This window comes from Balaenoptera acutorostrata, chromosome 3, assembly GCF_949987535.1.
Source record: "Balaenoptera acutorostrata chromosome 3, mBalAcu1.1, whole genome shotgun sequence".
Lineage (NCBI taxonomy): Eukaryota > Metazoa > Chordata > Mammalia > Artiodactyla > Balaenopteridae > Balaenoptera > Balaenoptera acutorostrata.
Genome location: NC_080066.1, coordinates 134,968,145 through 134,983,876, shown reverse-complemented (window position 1 = coordinate 134,983,876; position 15,732 = coordinate 134,968,145). Strand labels below are relative to the sequence as shown.

Here is a 15,732-nt window from a genome sequence, read left to right as displayed (position 1 = left end):
TGTGTAGTGAATAAGATGACAGGTGTACAGGACCTGCCCCTACATGGTGAGAATCTTATCAGGCTTTGTCTCTTGATCAGTGTGGATCTAACTTGGAAGGTACATTGCAACTTACTTCATAGTTGCAGAGACAATATATAGACAATAAGTATAGTCTAAGACAGACTAAGAGGACCTGAAAACACAAATGCCCTTTCCTTCTTGCTCCCCTATTGCCTGCCTTCCTTCTCCACCTCCCACCTGCACATCCTTGAAGCCTTACCTCACACTTCTCTCAGCAGAGCCTTCGCTGACTGGAGAGCACCTGAGGGTGCATTCAGTTCAGCCCCCATTCTTTAAGGGTGGTTTAGCTAACTGCAGGGGAGAGGAAACCGGCACAGAGGTCTAACTGCACTGCACTTTGAAGTGGGGGCCTCAACACTGCCTTCCACTGTACCTGGGTACCTCCACACATCTCTGCATCCTGTAGGGCCAGTTGGTTCACATCTGGTTCTGTTGCTTCTACAGACCCAAGACCATGCCTTCCTTGGCTTTTTCAGCTTCTTTTTTTTCCCCTCAGCTCTATTCTGGGACAATACTAACTCTCTCTTTCTCTTTCTGCTACAGTCTTTTCATTCTTTATCCTGTGGGTCCTGGCCTTTGCTATCATTTTTGAGTTTTAGGAAAGAGTGGTGATATATACAAGCATGGTCTCCTGTGTTTAACTAGAAGTCAAACTGAGAGTCAGTGTTCATATATCTCTGATAGGGACAATAAACTACTGGGGACTAGACCTAAATACCCTTTTGTGTAGTTTCCTTGTATAGAGTTAGCGAGTTGTGGGTGATGGGAAAATATTGGGAGGTGTATGTGTTAAAGGAGAGTTAAAATGAAGGAGTAGGTAATGAAATGCCGTCAAGAGTCCCCCTCCTTCTAAAAATAAGCCAAGCTAAGTTTGGATAACTTGATTGAGGTGAAAGTGACCATATCAAAATTGGAATAAACATACCTTTGTGACCAACTGACTATCTGTGGCTCTGATATGTTCCTGCTTCTTCTCCACTTAGACAATCCTGAAATGGTGGTCCAGATCTTTTTCAATTCTGTGTTGGACTCTGTAAACACCACCCCTGCAATCTGATGCCTGCTCTCCACAGCTGTTCTTTTTACTTTGTTTTCACTTCCACTTTCTTACTCATTTCTTCTAGGGATTAAGGAGAAAGTAGGTAGAAGAGAGAAATTTAACTTCTCTAGTTTCTGACTAGTTTCCCTAGTTTTATTCCTACTCAGCAATCTCACTACCAGACAGGACTACTTGGTACCATGAAAGGATGTTATTACATCATAACTATAATTGCTTCACTGCAATCAGGCTCTTAATACAAATACGCAAACATGTCGGTGCCTTTCAGTGATCTGTACCCAATGGCGGTGCCAAGGAGTGGCTGAAAAATAGTATTGGTGGTGATGGGGGTAATCAACCTTATAATTTCTATTAGCAACCTCCTCTCCAATAACTTACTCCCAAGCGATAAAGTTATATCAGCTGAATACAAGTGTCTTTATTATAATTGATTATTCTTACTGTTTTATAATACATGGTCTAAGATCAGTAGGCTTGCTGTGCAAACATAGCTGTAGGCTCACTCCCCTGGTTCCCTCTCTTCCAGCAAGATTGCCAATCCTACACCTTATATAGAAATCCTGACACTGCTCCTGCCTGTATCAGACCGCCCATGTGTGAAAGGTGTAGCATAGACAGTTTTCATATTATAAAAAGCTTGGCAGACCACACTAGGCCATGGTCTTAATGTAAGCCGTCTTCTCTAGAAGACCACACTATGTAGGCCGTGGGTAACACTTTATAGAAATGGATTTGAGAGTGATCTAGTGAGATCTTGGAAAAAGTGGTGACTTGGGGGTAGAAGGGAATAGTCTTTGGTTATTTCCTTTCCTAGTGAAAGGAAAAGCTCTCCAATAATTAAGCTTTTATGAACAATACAAAGGAGTTAATTATTAGCATGGGGATTTGTCCTTACACTAATAGGATTAAAATGTAAGAAAAAAAAATGGAGCAGTAAACCAAAGAACTGAACTCAGATATTTTGTAAAAATTTTGAATAAAGGGTCTATTAAATGAAACAGGAGACTAAGATATTATCCAACTTCTTATTCCTTATGAGAAGTTGGAATATTTAGGGAATGAAGAGGAATAAATAAGGCTAAATGTCTTAGCAAAACTTCACTGCTCGTTTTAATCTTGTATGTGAAGTTTGTTATATGCTTGCCTTTAAACGAATGACCTTTCAGTGCCAGGGAAGTCAAATATCAAACAGTAAAGCTTTAAGTAACAAGAAAATGCCAAAAGTGAGTTGATCTGGTTTAACTCTAGTAGAATTCTAGAGTGAATTTAGTTTGAATAGAAATTCCTTCTGTTGCTGAAAATCCATTGAACATGTATTCATTTTCTTGAATTAGAAAATTGAACACAATTAAATCTTGAATATAGAATTGCAGTGCCTCAGGTAGCCATGGTTCAACTGTTGGGCACCTACTGTGAAAGGACAATGTGCCAGTTATCGTGGCCGCTAGAGAGAAGTAGGACAGAGCCACTGCCCTCAAGGAGAGCGGACAGAACTCGGCAGCAGGTGCCACAGACGTGCCTGGTTAGGAGGTCTGAGTTCAGAGAAGCCAAGATGGCGGTGGCCTGGCAGGACTGAGGAGACCCAGAGGTAGAGGGCTGAACAGAATTCTGAACAGAAGAGAAATTCCTGTAGGTATAGTGAATGCATAAACAAAGGCAAATCAGAGGGTAGGAGCAAGGCATCTTCCAGTGGATGGGGAGCAGGTTGATTGATAAAAGAGATTTAGGCAGAGGTGACTGGGAGATAGTTAACAAGGGTAGATTAGATCACAAAGGGAACATTAGATTACAAAGGGAACATTGTTTTCCTGTTTCTCTATGCTATAAAAGTAACACACCAGTTAAACTTAAATACAAGTGAGTGAGTAAAGGGAAAACTTTTCTTTCCTATTCCCATTCCCCACTAGAGATCTTTCACTATCCTCCTGGAAGATGTCAACGCAAGCACGAACATGTAGCCTTAAAACTACTAGCTAAACGAGGCAAAAGGGGATCATATCCTACATTCTATACTACTCTTTTTTTAAAACTTAAAATACCTTGAAATTCCTTGGACATCTTTTAGTCTAAAAAAGTTCCTTTTAATGGCTACATAGTATTTCTTTAATATAATTCATTTAACCAGTCTTTGATATAAGTATAGCCTACAGTTTGAGACTACTGTCAAAAATGGGAAAAAGAAGAACTTTGGTGAACACGTTCTTATCTATTTCCTTACTTTGAGTCTGTAACATTGGAGTAGGATTTGCTGGGTTAAGGGTAGCTAAATTTTTGATATTACCAAATTGCTCTCCAGAAAAGATCATACTGATCTATACTCTAATAATAAGATTAAAGGTGTGTGTTTCTCTACCCTTTTGCCAACACTGGCAAACATTGAAGAGTGTGAAACGCAAACAGGTAAGTAAAAAATGGTACCCGTTGTTTTAATTTGCATTTAATTGGGTGAGGCTGAATTTTTTTCAGGAACTTCCTGCTCTTAGTCTTTGCTAATTTTTCCATTGGGTTGCTTGTCTTTTTATTACTGATCTGTATGAGCTCTCTGAATATTAAAGCTGCAAATAATTTTTCCAGGCTTGTCATTTGTCTGTTTTCTAGTATTTTTCATGAAGTTTAAAACTTATGTAGCCATAAACTCATGTTTTTGGGGGTTATTTTTATGGCTTTATTTTTATATTTAGATCTTTGCTTCATCTGGAAATGTATTTTGGGGCAAGGGGTAAGGGGGAGTCCATCCATTGCTGTTGTATGCTCACTGACCCCCTGTAACACCTCCACTTCCCTCGCATCACCACCACGCTGCCTTCTTGCTATTCTCGCTGCCACTCTCTGGGCCTTCATGTTCCTCCTGGATTACGTGTTAAATTCCTAAGTCCTGTCCTCTCATCTCTTAGGATCCTTAAATCTGCTCTCATATGCTGCTAGGATGTTCCTTCTCAAGTGTGGATTTGACCATGCTGCCCCTTCGCAGCTCCATAGCTTTTAATAAAGTTCAAGCTTCTTACCTTAGCTGACAAGTCCCACTGTGATCTGGCTCTATTTCTTGCTCTTCTTCCACTTTTTGCTCTAGCCACACTTGAGAATTTGCAGCCCAGTGTCAAGTCTAGCTTGTCAAGTTATATGAAGGCATCAGGAATACTTCTAAGGTTTGCAAGGGTTAAATTATACCATCCATGGGGTTCCTCCTGCAAAAGTATCACCAGATTACTTTCCTAGTTGCCAGAGGAGGAAGAGGAGAGAAAGCATAATGCAAGAGAAAACAGAGGATCGAGCACAGATGTTATAAGACCAGTGAGTAGGCTATTTAAATAAGCTGTCCGCTGGGTTAAATCTAGTCTCCAACCGTGTCCCCCTTTTAAAATAATAAAATGTTAATAAAAATCAAGGCAAAATTTGTCAAAGGGGATAAAGTGAGTCCTCTTATTTTGAGAAGGTTGTATAATAAAAGTGGGCGTGAATCTTCATCAAATGGGTTCAAAACAAAACATGAACTGGCTGAAGTGCATAGAGAAACAAACCTGAAAGGAGTAGGAACACTAATTACCTCTCAGTCTTTGAGGTGGACAAAAAGGATGTACACAGCAGAGTAATAGAATTTTGGCCAAAAGGTAAGCTTAAACTTAAGAAAATTGAACAGGCTGTTGTGTAACAAGAAAACTAGAAATTCAAGATTAAAAACCCAACTACTTAGAAGTCAGAATTTAAAAAAATTCCTTAGACATGATAAAAAATCATGATGCTAACACTATATAAATTGTATACAATCTTTACTACAAAGCCATTCTTTGGAACTAACACCAACCCTCCCCAAACTCTTCCAAAAGATTTAAGAGGAACCCTTCCAAACTCATTTCAAGACATTATCCTGATACCAAACCAGACAAGGCCACTACAAGAAGAAAATTACACGCCAATACCCCTGATTAATATAGATGCAAAAATCCACAATATGTTAGCAAACTGAAATCAGTTAATTCATTAAGAGGATCACACACTATGATCAAGCAGGATTTATTCCAGGGGTGCAAAGATGGTTCAACATTTGCAAACCAATCAATGTGATACACCACACTAACAAAATGAAGGATAAAATCATATCATTTCATTAGATGTAGAAAAGCATTTGACAAAATTCAATATCCATTCATGATAAAAACTCAGAGTAGAAAGGCAACCTACCTCATTGCCTGTGTAATAAAGGCTATATATGACAAGCCCACAGCTAACATCTTATTCAATGGTGACAAGCTGAAAGCATGAAAATCTATCATAAGTTGCTTATAAGTCTGAGAGAATAATTCTATTTAGAAATGAGGGGGCTTCCCTGGTGGCGCAGTGGTTGAGAATCTGCCTGCCAATGCAGGGGACACAGGTTCGAGCCCTGGTCTGGGAAGATCCCACATGCCCCGGAGCAACTAGGCCCGTGAGCCACAACTGCTGAGCCTGCGCGTCTGGAGCCTGTGCTCCGCAACAAGAGAGGCCGCGATAGTGAGAGGCCCGCGCACCACGATGAAGAGAGGCCCCCGCTTGCCGCAACTAGAGAAAGCCCTTGCACAGAAACGAAGACCCAACACAGCCAAAAATAAATAAATAAATAAATAAATAATTAAAAAAAAAGAAATGAGGGGTTATGTAACTAAGAATATGCTTTAAAAACTTTAAAAAACAGGTTAAAGAAAAAGATGGACAGGAATGAAGCAAGCATTAGAAAACCTGGATCAGCTAGTAACCATTAGAAAAAGTAAAATTAATGTTGGGAGAGGGGTGGAGGGGAAGGGGCTGGACCCAGTCAATTTACTAGGCATTCTTTCAAACTTCTAAGTAACCACTAGTTTTCATGTTGTGTAAGTAATTCAAGAGCATGGAAAAACCTGAAAAGCTATACAATTAATTAGATGAAGCTGTCTGTCCCTGATAACAAAGCCTGATAAAGCTGTTAATTATAGACTACCCTCAATTATGAGTAGTCGTAAAAATCCTAAATATCAAAAAACCTACTTCAGTAGGCTACAAGTACTGTTTTCATCATCCAAGGAGCTTTACTTCAAGAATACAAAAATAGGTTACATTAAAATTTGAGAACTACTGATTCCAAGAGTGTGGTAAACTAGATTGTAATGATATCTTGGTATAGCTACTAAGATATAACATGTATTAACATTTCACACATTGGGGGAAATATGAAGCAGTTATTGTAAGAATCCACAGGAATTACCCAGCACTGGGGCCAAAGTCAGGGTTTTGTCCTCCCTATTCTCCCCTAAATATTCTGGGGAGAGCAGGAAGAACCACCCCTAGGCACATAGTCACTCAGGTGTGGGGTCAGAATTCACATTACCTGTGTGGTCCTCAAAAAACCTAAGGCAATTATTTAAGATGTCACTAAGGAGGTAGCCTTCTAGCACCTAGCAGAAACAAGTGCGTGTTTGGATACCCTTATCCAGGCTTCAAAGAATTCCCACAAATGTTCCTAAGAGCATGTGTTCACTGAAAGTAAAAGAAAGTCACCATGAGCCAGATTCAGCTAAAACAATTGGTCAAATAGGGCAGATACCAGAGTTATCAGATACAGAATATACAAGTGTGTTAGAAAAATAAGAGTACTGAAAGTTTGACAAAGGGGCAAGAAACTTCCAGAATTATCTAGGCAGATTGGAAAAGGAACCAAATATAACTTGTAGGAAGAAAAGATGTGATAATGGAATCCGAAGTCCAGTACACTCACATCAAACAGATTTGGCACAGCTGAAAATGAGTTAACCCGAAGAAAGGTCTGAAGAAACTGCATGGAACACAGACAGGTGGGAAGTATGAATGAGAGTGTAAGACATGGAAGACTAAGAAGGTATAATATGCCATTCATTGAAATTCCTGGGGGTAAGAGGCAATGGGGTAGGTGCAGTATTAGAGAAGTTAACAGCTGAGACGTTTCCAGAGCATATGCAGCCTATCAGTCTTCAGATTCAGGAAGCCTAATGGATCCCAAACAGGACAAATGAAATTAAACCCCCGTCTAGACACAACATAGGCAAGAGTGCACATACTCAAATACCATAAAAGCAGCCACACAGAAAAGTGTTACCTACAAGGTAACAGCAATTAGACTGACCATTGATTTGCCTATGGCAGTATTGAAAGGCAGATAAATGTCAGTGTCAAACTAGAATTCTATTCCCAATAAGTACCTCTCGGCAAGTTATCTTGACAGATGAGGGCAAAATAAAGTTTTTTTTTTAAATTCAGTGAAGCTATATGTTGGGCTGCACCTTACAGGCCTGCAAGCCCTGTAGTTGCCCAGCCTCAAAACTGAAGAAAGAACCTAGAAACATCCACAGTTTAGTGGACAGAGGGATCTTCCTAGTCCGAAGAAAGGTCCTGGAGTGACACCTCACCGTGCTCGGCAACAACCTTCGCTACTCGGGGTAGAAGGCTACCACTTATAGGGGAAATTGATGTCAGGTTGGCTCATCAGTTACCAGGGAAACTAGCGGCTAGGGCAGGGGGCAAGCACAAAGGCGGTAACTGATGAAGCCCTATAACTAGGAGTATTGGATAGTCATGTGAGTGAAGCAGGGACTGATCAAGCAAGAGGACAGCCATCTTGAATGGCCCGACCATACCCTCTACCCTTACATACACTGCACAACCCTTACAACCTTGGTCACCCCTCTTCCTCAGAGTCTCTTTCCAAAAGTAGCAGCCCCACGCTCATAGCTCATCTGACTGCACTGGGCTGGCTGGTGAACACAGACAAAACTCAAGGACCTGGAATAGCTAGAAAATATAAGCATACCCCAACTCACCATCCCCAAACAATTACAGGCACAGGCTTTAGGGATACTAACTCAGGGGCAGGCTCATTTTGTGGTGAGCCCACTGTTGTCACCCAGCCCTGGAACGGATTCCCTCCCCTCAGGCAAGGGACAAAATATAAGACGTTTAACAGGCACAATACAGGGGAGGTCATGACCATTAAGCAAAACATAAGCAATAATAGCATCCTGAGATAACGTGGTTTTTGTCCTGGCCTGCAGGACCACACTGCCTGTCCACCCTCAGTCCCCACAGCCATGCCTAGTATTGGAGAGGTGGTGTAACAACCGACCACAGGGTTAATATAACGCTGCCTTTCTCCGGTAGGGGCCCAGATTAATTACCTCAGCAGTCTTAGGCGGGGCTGGGTAGGAGACAGGTGAAATCACTAAGTCCCTTTCTAATCCTATTTCCCAATGGGGCAGCAAACCCAAACCACCTGGGACTTACTGTCAGTTCCAGGGCCATTTTATAATGTGTTCCCCTTGGGGTTAGATCCTGTGACAAGGGCAAAAACGAGTTATTGTCCTGTGGTCAACAGCTGAACTCAGATGGTGTTGACTGGTTACCTCTGGGTGAACATGACGTAGGCACTGGGACAACTGATCCTGGGATGTTCAGTTGTAGTTTGTAGGGCTTGAGTTAGCCTCCTGGCCCATGCATTGAGAGAGTCGGTTTCCCATCTCAGTTGTTAAGTAGTCCATTCAGCCTTTCAATTAGCCGGCAGCAGTGAGGTTGTAGGGCAGGTGGAAATGCCAGTGTGTCATTTCTATCAGCCCATTCCTGAACTTCACAGCTGGCAAAGTGGATTCCTTGGTCACTATCGATGTCCACGAGGGTCCTTTGTGTCACAAGCAGCTGTTCTAGATCCCAAATCATGGTCTTGTGCATTGCTCGATGACGCGGGTAGGCCTTTTGTAGCGTCTTCCACCTACTGTAATGCACTGTAGCCTGCATATGGCAGTTGTTCCATGACACTATATGGTTGCTCCGCCCCCTTTCACAGCTGGGACCAGAAGCCCATGGGTACTCGTATTAGTTTGCCGTTGCCACAGACCCCAACCAAATCCTCCCAGGTAACTGGCCACGTCCAATTTGCAAGCCTGCCCCTGAGTTAGTATCCCTAAAGCCTGTGTCTGTAATTGTTTAGGGATGGTGAGTTGGGGTATGCTTCTATTTTCTAGCTATTCCAGGTCCTTGGGTTTTGTCTGCGTTCACCAGCCAGCCCAGTGCAGTCAGATGAGCTATGAGCGCGGGGCTGCTACTTTTCAATTGGAAAGAGACTCTGAGGGTAACAGGCTATCATCAATATAATGGAAGAAGAAGGCGTCTCTCATGGTAGTCAGCTGCCACAGGGCCCCACATGGCTAGTGGACAGACACCTCGCGATTCCTCCCCCCCACCCCCAGCTTTCCGTTCCCCACCCGTATTTCCCGACATGTCTGCATTCACGGGAGTTTCCTCGGCCTCCTGGCTGGCTCAGCAATTATTGGGCTGCGCCTCGAAGGCCTGCAAGCCTTATGATTGATTGCCCAGCCTCAAGACTGAAGAATGAGCCCCAAAACAGTGACAGAGACATCAACGGTTTAGTGGAGAGGAGGATCTTACCAGTCCAAAGCCAGGTCCTGGAGCAACACCTCACCGTGCGCGGCAACAACCTTCACTCCCCGGGGGGAGAAGGAGGCTACCATTTATAGGGGGAATTGACATCAGGTTGGTTCATCAGTTACCAGGGAAACCAGCGGCTGGGGCAGGGGGCAAGCATGGAGGCAGTTACTGATTAAGCCCTGTAATGAAGAGGATTGGATAGTCATGTGAGTGAAGCAGGGACTCATCAAGCAGGAGATGTAGGGAGAGCAAGACAACAGCCATCTTGAATGGCCTTCATACACTATGTGATTATCTTTAATGCTGAGAAGACAGAAATCCGACACCTATTCTTTACTTGAAAAAGAAAAACAAACTAGGAATAAGAAATGATAAACTCTGAGCACAGGGGCCCTGTTCGCCACATAATCATATGCACAGTAGGCACTCAATAACGAATGACCCTCTTCTGGCACGGTCGCCAGCAACAGGCAGACACCCGGGCTGGCAGTGAAATGTTAGAGGCATTCCTGTTAGGGTAGGCGGCCCACCTGTAACTGACTTCATTGGCTGTCACAGGTATCAAGAAGCAAGTCATCAGTTCTGTCTGAGTGGCACAGTGGGGGAAAGGGCCATAACCTACCTCATAGGTAAGCTGATCCTTAAACTGAGTCCAAATTCATGACTAAAAGGCCAAATTTTAAAGAAAAGACCCTTCACGTGAATTGCAATCCTCAAATGTGTAATTCTGTAGCCATCTTTATATTTTACAGCCAGAGTAAAAGATGTTGAAAGGGGAAATTCATCACTTGACAGATTGTGTTATGAGCTAAGATCAGGGGCTTTTATTTGGAGGGGCCGGTTAATCCTACTGAGTGCTTACGTAGACCTGTATTATAAAGAAATGTCTGAAGAAGTCTGTTTAGGTCTAATCTGATTATCCTAATAGGTTTAGTTGGTACATAGTTGATATTTGTCTGCTATTAATTAACAAATAGTCTTTATTTTTAACTTGAGCTTTAAGCTCTTATTAAACAGTATGATTAATTAGAACACATGAGATGTGACCTAAAATTGATCATGTGGGAGCTTGAAAATTACTCACCTCTAATTGTTGTTTTTCCTAAGTGAATGTTACTCTTACTTCTCTCTGTCTTTGGGGACTTAGGGAAGCACCACTGTGTCATGGTTTGTGGTCTCCTTTAGACCCTTCCTCTTCTCATTTACTTGTAGTTTTTGTATCTTTCTATCCTCCTCCTGTAAGCATTTATCTCCTGCCCAGACCCTACATTTACTTCAATAAAGCAATTATTCTTTAGACTTATGGGGAAGCCTTGCCAGTTTCACTTCAAACAATTTATAATTAACTAAAACAATTCTTTCTTTTCTAGGATTGTAGAAATCTATAGTAGAAGATTACAAGGTAAACTTTGAAACTATTTTATTTACAGAAAAACATTTTTTATTAAGGAAAAAGTATTTTTTGTTCTTATTACAAGTGTAATACATATGGCTTATAAAAAATCAAGGGAATTCCCTGGCGGCCCAGTGGTTAGGACTCGGTGCGTTCACTGTGGTGGCCGGGGTTCAATACCTGTTCAGGGAACTCAGATTCCCCCAAGCTGTGTGGTGTGACCAAAAAAAAAAAAAAAAAAAAAATTATAAAACAGAAAGTCTGCTGCGTTTCAAGCCTCCAGAACAAATCATTGTATTTGCACATTCCTTCACATTTTATTGCATATACCAACATTTAAAAAATCAATCTACTTTTTTATAGTATTTGAAAATTGGTGTCACCTTTTTTCCCTACTTTTTCACTTACCAAATCTTAAACATTTTTTTCACATACATGTAACCATCTCATTCATTTTGCTGGCTGTTCAGCATTCCATTGTACAGCTACGCTGTGGCTTGATTTAACCAGTTCCTGCTCTGATATTTGGGGATTTTGTTGGTTTTCAAATAGATGCAGTGCTGAACACTTAATGTTTTCAAAGATGTTGTTTATTCAGCACAGGAACTACATTATTTAGGTTAAATCGTTGGTTTTCAACGTTGCTCTAAGTACAATTCAATAATTGGACTGTAGCTCCTTTGTTAACCCTGCTTCAAGCTATTTATTATTAAATATTTATTTAATAATATTTATTTATTTTACTTTACTCTGCCTCCACGGGGGTGCTTGTTATCAATATTGGGTCAGTCTTTCCGCACACCTAAAGAGACAGTTGTCATTCTGATCTGTTCCTTCCAGTGGTTCTAGAGGGCACCGGGGGTTCCTGAGTTCCCCTTGGCACCTGTACTGCAGGTGAGGGGACTGAACAGGGGCGTCCTGTGGCCCAGACAGCAGAGCAAGCAAACTGGTAAAAGGTGGTGTGTCTTGGCTCTTAAACCTCACCAAAGTCTTGCTTTTTAAGATTTCAAATATTCTAGAGACAACAAAAGCTTCCAGGTCTCTGTTCGTGTCAGACTCTTAAACTGAGCTCCTTGTCATATCCACAGTTCAAGAGCGCCTTACGAAACAAATTGCTGTAGCAATCACAGAGGCCTTGCGACCTGCTGGAGTGGGGGTAGTGGTTGAAGCGACGTAAGTCCGTGTTTGCCTATAATAATGTCCCAGTGGTGTTTTGGGCTGGAGGTGTAGAGAGTCATAGGCTTAGGTGTAGAGAATTTGCACAACAGTGCAAATCAGTCTTCTCTTGATTTCTTCTTTAGCTCTTTGTTCCTAAGAGCAGAGTTTTCCCAATATTTTGTCACACATTTGAAAAATAAAGAGTTGTACTTAAGAATAGGTACAAAGGGCAACTGAAGACACTTGAAGCTAGAATGAATTATGAGAATTGCGAACATCTTGTGGGCAGTTTTCACCCATTCTTTGTCATGGCGTGAACTGTGCACTATGGGTGCTGTCCAGCTTCACCCACTGTGGTCACCGTTCTCTGGATTCTGCCTGGTGAGACCAGCGTGCCTCAGTATTTCTCGGAACACCTAAGCTAGCTTAGTGCTGTCTCGATCCTGAAGATGGATCAAGTGAGAATCCTGAATTTCTTTTTATCTAGAAGTTGTGTATCTCTGTAGACACTTTGTATTAGTTTCACCCAGGAAGAAAATTCTATTTTTCCCCCTCCGACTGGATGCCTTAAGGACTCAACCACTGATAAGAATAAGAGCTATAAAGCTTAGGAACTTAAAAAAAAAAAAAAAGTTTTAGACCAAATTTGTCTAAGAAGCGACATTTTGATATAGTTGGTAACTGTGAACTCAGTTGAATCAGATTTAATCTTTCAGGCTGCTTTTATTTTAAATACCAAACCAGCAACTGTCTACTCCTTGAAGCCACGTTTGTTGCCTTGTTTTGCAGACACATGTGTATGGTAATGCGAGGGGTACAGAAAATGAACAGCAGAACCGTGACCAGCACGATGCTGGGGGTGTTCCGCGAGGACCCGAAGACCCGGGAAGAGTTTCTGACTCTCATTAAGAGCTGAACCTCAGCGTGTGCCACATGGTTTACAGATTGTGCAGCTAGTAGAATCATTTGGTCTTAATTGTTTGTACATTCCATTTCCACTTGTTGCTTATTCCTTGTCACTAACTGTATTTAATAATTATTTAAAGCAAGTCAAATAAAGATAATTCATAAAGGGGTAATTAATCTACTTTCTTCTGGCCACCTTTTAGTGGCAACATTCAAGCAAACTGCCAATAGTGTAAGTTACCTGCATAAAACCACTGCCTTTCAGGTAACCTGAGGGTGCTGGGAAGGGAGAAGAATTCATGTGTTTTGTTCAGAGTATGGTAATTTGATTCAGAAGCACAGGAGTGTTGGGAATGGGAGAAAACTATGACCAATATATTTATTTTATCCTCCCCAAGCAAAAATGGCCTAGTGCTTAAAATAATGTATGTAGAGTGCAGCATTGCTCTGCATATTCAAAGTCCAACAGGCTCCACTTTAATCATGTTTATTTAACTGCCAGTGACACTTTATTTTTTATATATTTATTTTTTAACTATCCAGTTGTAACATATGTCACCAAGGGAAGGTGGTGGAATATCTATGTTTTTTAATTTCACTGTGAGTTAAAAAGGCAATTTCTACCTTCTATTCTTTTTAAAATTCAAGTACAGGGAATTAGTTCCTGGAGTTGTTTACGAGTGTATTCTCATGTCAGTATACAGGGATTTAGACATTTAACTCTCTGTGCCTTGATGAGAATATCACACCATTTAGAGTGTAGATACCTTCGCCTTTTTTTTAAAAGCCATTATTTTATAAGACTTAGTACTGACACTGCAAATAACTAGCTCTCACAGTTCTACCTTTACACGTTTCTTGGGACCTTACTTTGTGAGTTCCTTGTAGATGCCTCAAAACTTTTTTTTTTAACTTATCAAATATTTTTCTAAGTATTTACAGAAACTTTTGAAAGTGTCCATCATTTTCAGGTCTGCAGGACCATAGCTTCTGTGAATATGAGAGAATGCAGAATTGCACTGTGGACTGTGTTGAGCTACGTCCCATGTCTAATGAAAGCTGTATTGTTGGTGTCTGTAAAAATGCACCGTCATTTTCTGGAGTGATTGGAAGCTTCTGGAAACCAGTGTTCTGGTTTCCCTTGTGGTCCACGTGGATCTTGTCTTCTGTGTAACTGTTCAAGTGGGATAGGTCTTTTAGTCCAGGAAGCTGCTGCCTTATTAATGATTATCTTAAAATTTCCTCCACTGGGGCAGTGTGGGCCAAATTAAAACAAACAAACGAAAAAAACCCCAACTCTCCGCAAAAACAAACACAATTATTCCATGGAGAAGTCTCTTATTTGGTTGACATTGTGCTCTTCAAATTTATCCCGTTACCTTAGCAAGGATTAACTACAATGCTTGCTGTAACTCTGGTAGTCCTGCCTCTGCCACTCTGATGCCATTTGGCTTACGCTAGGGCCAGATGGCAGTTTTTTTGTTTGTTTGTTTTTTGAATTTTAAATCTTCCCTACTTCTAGTTCCTATATATATTTTTTTTACCTGGAGTTTCTAAAGTAGAGTGGTGGTTGATTCTGAGTTCCTTTTAAAATCTAACCTGATATAAACATTATCCTGCTTAACATTTAGAGATAGAATTAAACATTCAGCTCACATTTGGTATTTTAAAGTTTTTACACCTGTGACTTGGAGGACCAAAGAAATTGTTAGCTGTTAATTCATCTTTCTGAGATCAATTGTATTCCTTTTTAATGACTCTTTATTCTAACATTCCTTAGAAGTGTTCTCATAAAGGTCTACAGTATCCACAATATTGGTCTAGAGTATTGATAAATGCAAAGTAATTACCTTGTCTGTTTTACTCTGGTCTGTAGTACTTCAAAATTACCTTTTCATATCTGTGGACTTGAGTTCATTTTGAGGATTTTTAAGAATTCAATGCATTTAAATACACTGTTCAGTTTAATTGTTCAAATTGTATGTATATTGTTCCTGAAGTTGGTTTTATTCAAATTATTAAAGTGTTATGACTTTGTTCTTGTGAAAGTAGTTTCTTTTTGAACCACTGCTATAGATATGTCAATAAATTCAATTATTTTTACTGCATTGTTTTAGCAAAGATACCCTTCATAAGGGCTTGTCTCAGCCATCAAGCTATTAGAATATAAATCCCAGACATAAATTTACCCCAGTCTCTCTGTTTCCCTTTGGTATTCAGTTTGGGTATTACTGTCCTCACCCTATTGCAGTAATGGGAAGGACAGATGTGGGGTAAGAGTAAGGAATCTGAATGGCCCTCATGTCCCTGTTCTAAGCCTAACTTTGCATAACTGCAGCTCCTGAGAACTCCACTGCTTTCTGTGTGGGAGCAGCTGAGGAGGGAAGAGCTGGCTGGGGCAGGGAGCTGGGCAGTGCAGGGAGTGGAAGAGTTTCCCTCCCTTTTATAGGGAAAAGCCTGCCTGGGCAAAACTTCCAAGTAGGAGCAAGGGTTTTGCTGCCTCTTTTCTGTCCATGCCTGGTGACCACATAATTCCCTCTATTGGGTGGTCTTCCCATTCCCTGCTCCACCTAGGCAGAGGCCCCAGCCGTCACTGATTGTCAACCTGTCCAGGTGCTGGGGCCACTGGAGTGGCCTGCTGCTCTTTGAAGGACCCCGTAGCCTGTAGGTAGTGAACCTAATCACCTAAACTAGGAATGCAAGAAACATTCCTTTTTTTTTTTTTGCCCCA

At 41.2% G+C, this 15,732-nt stretch overlaps 1 protein-coding gene across 1 annotated transcript in view; it reads left to right on the top strand.

Annotated features, from left to right (window-relative positions):
• The window catches only part of GCH1 (GTP cyclohydrolase 1), a 52,787-nt gene extending 37,738 nt beyond the window's left edge, over window positions 1-15,049 (top strand). Inside the window, exons 4-6 of the mRNA XM_007192887.2 lie at window positions 10,915-10,946; window positions 12,026-12,110; window positions 12,885-15,049. Coding sequence (XP_007192949.2) covers window positions 10,915-10,946; window positions 12,026-12,110; window positions 12,885-13,011 — 244 coding nt within the window. The 3' untranslated portion in view covers window positions 13,012-15,049. The remainder of the gene's footprint in view (window positions 1-10,914; window positions 10,947-12,025; window positions 12,111-12,884) is intronic.
• The last annotated feature ends 683 nt before the right edge of the window (window positions 15,050-15,732 follow it).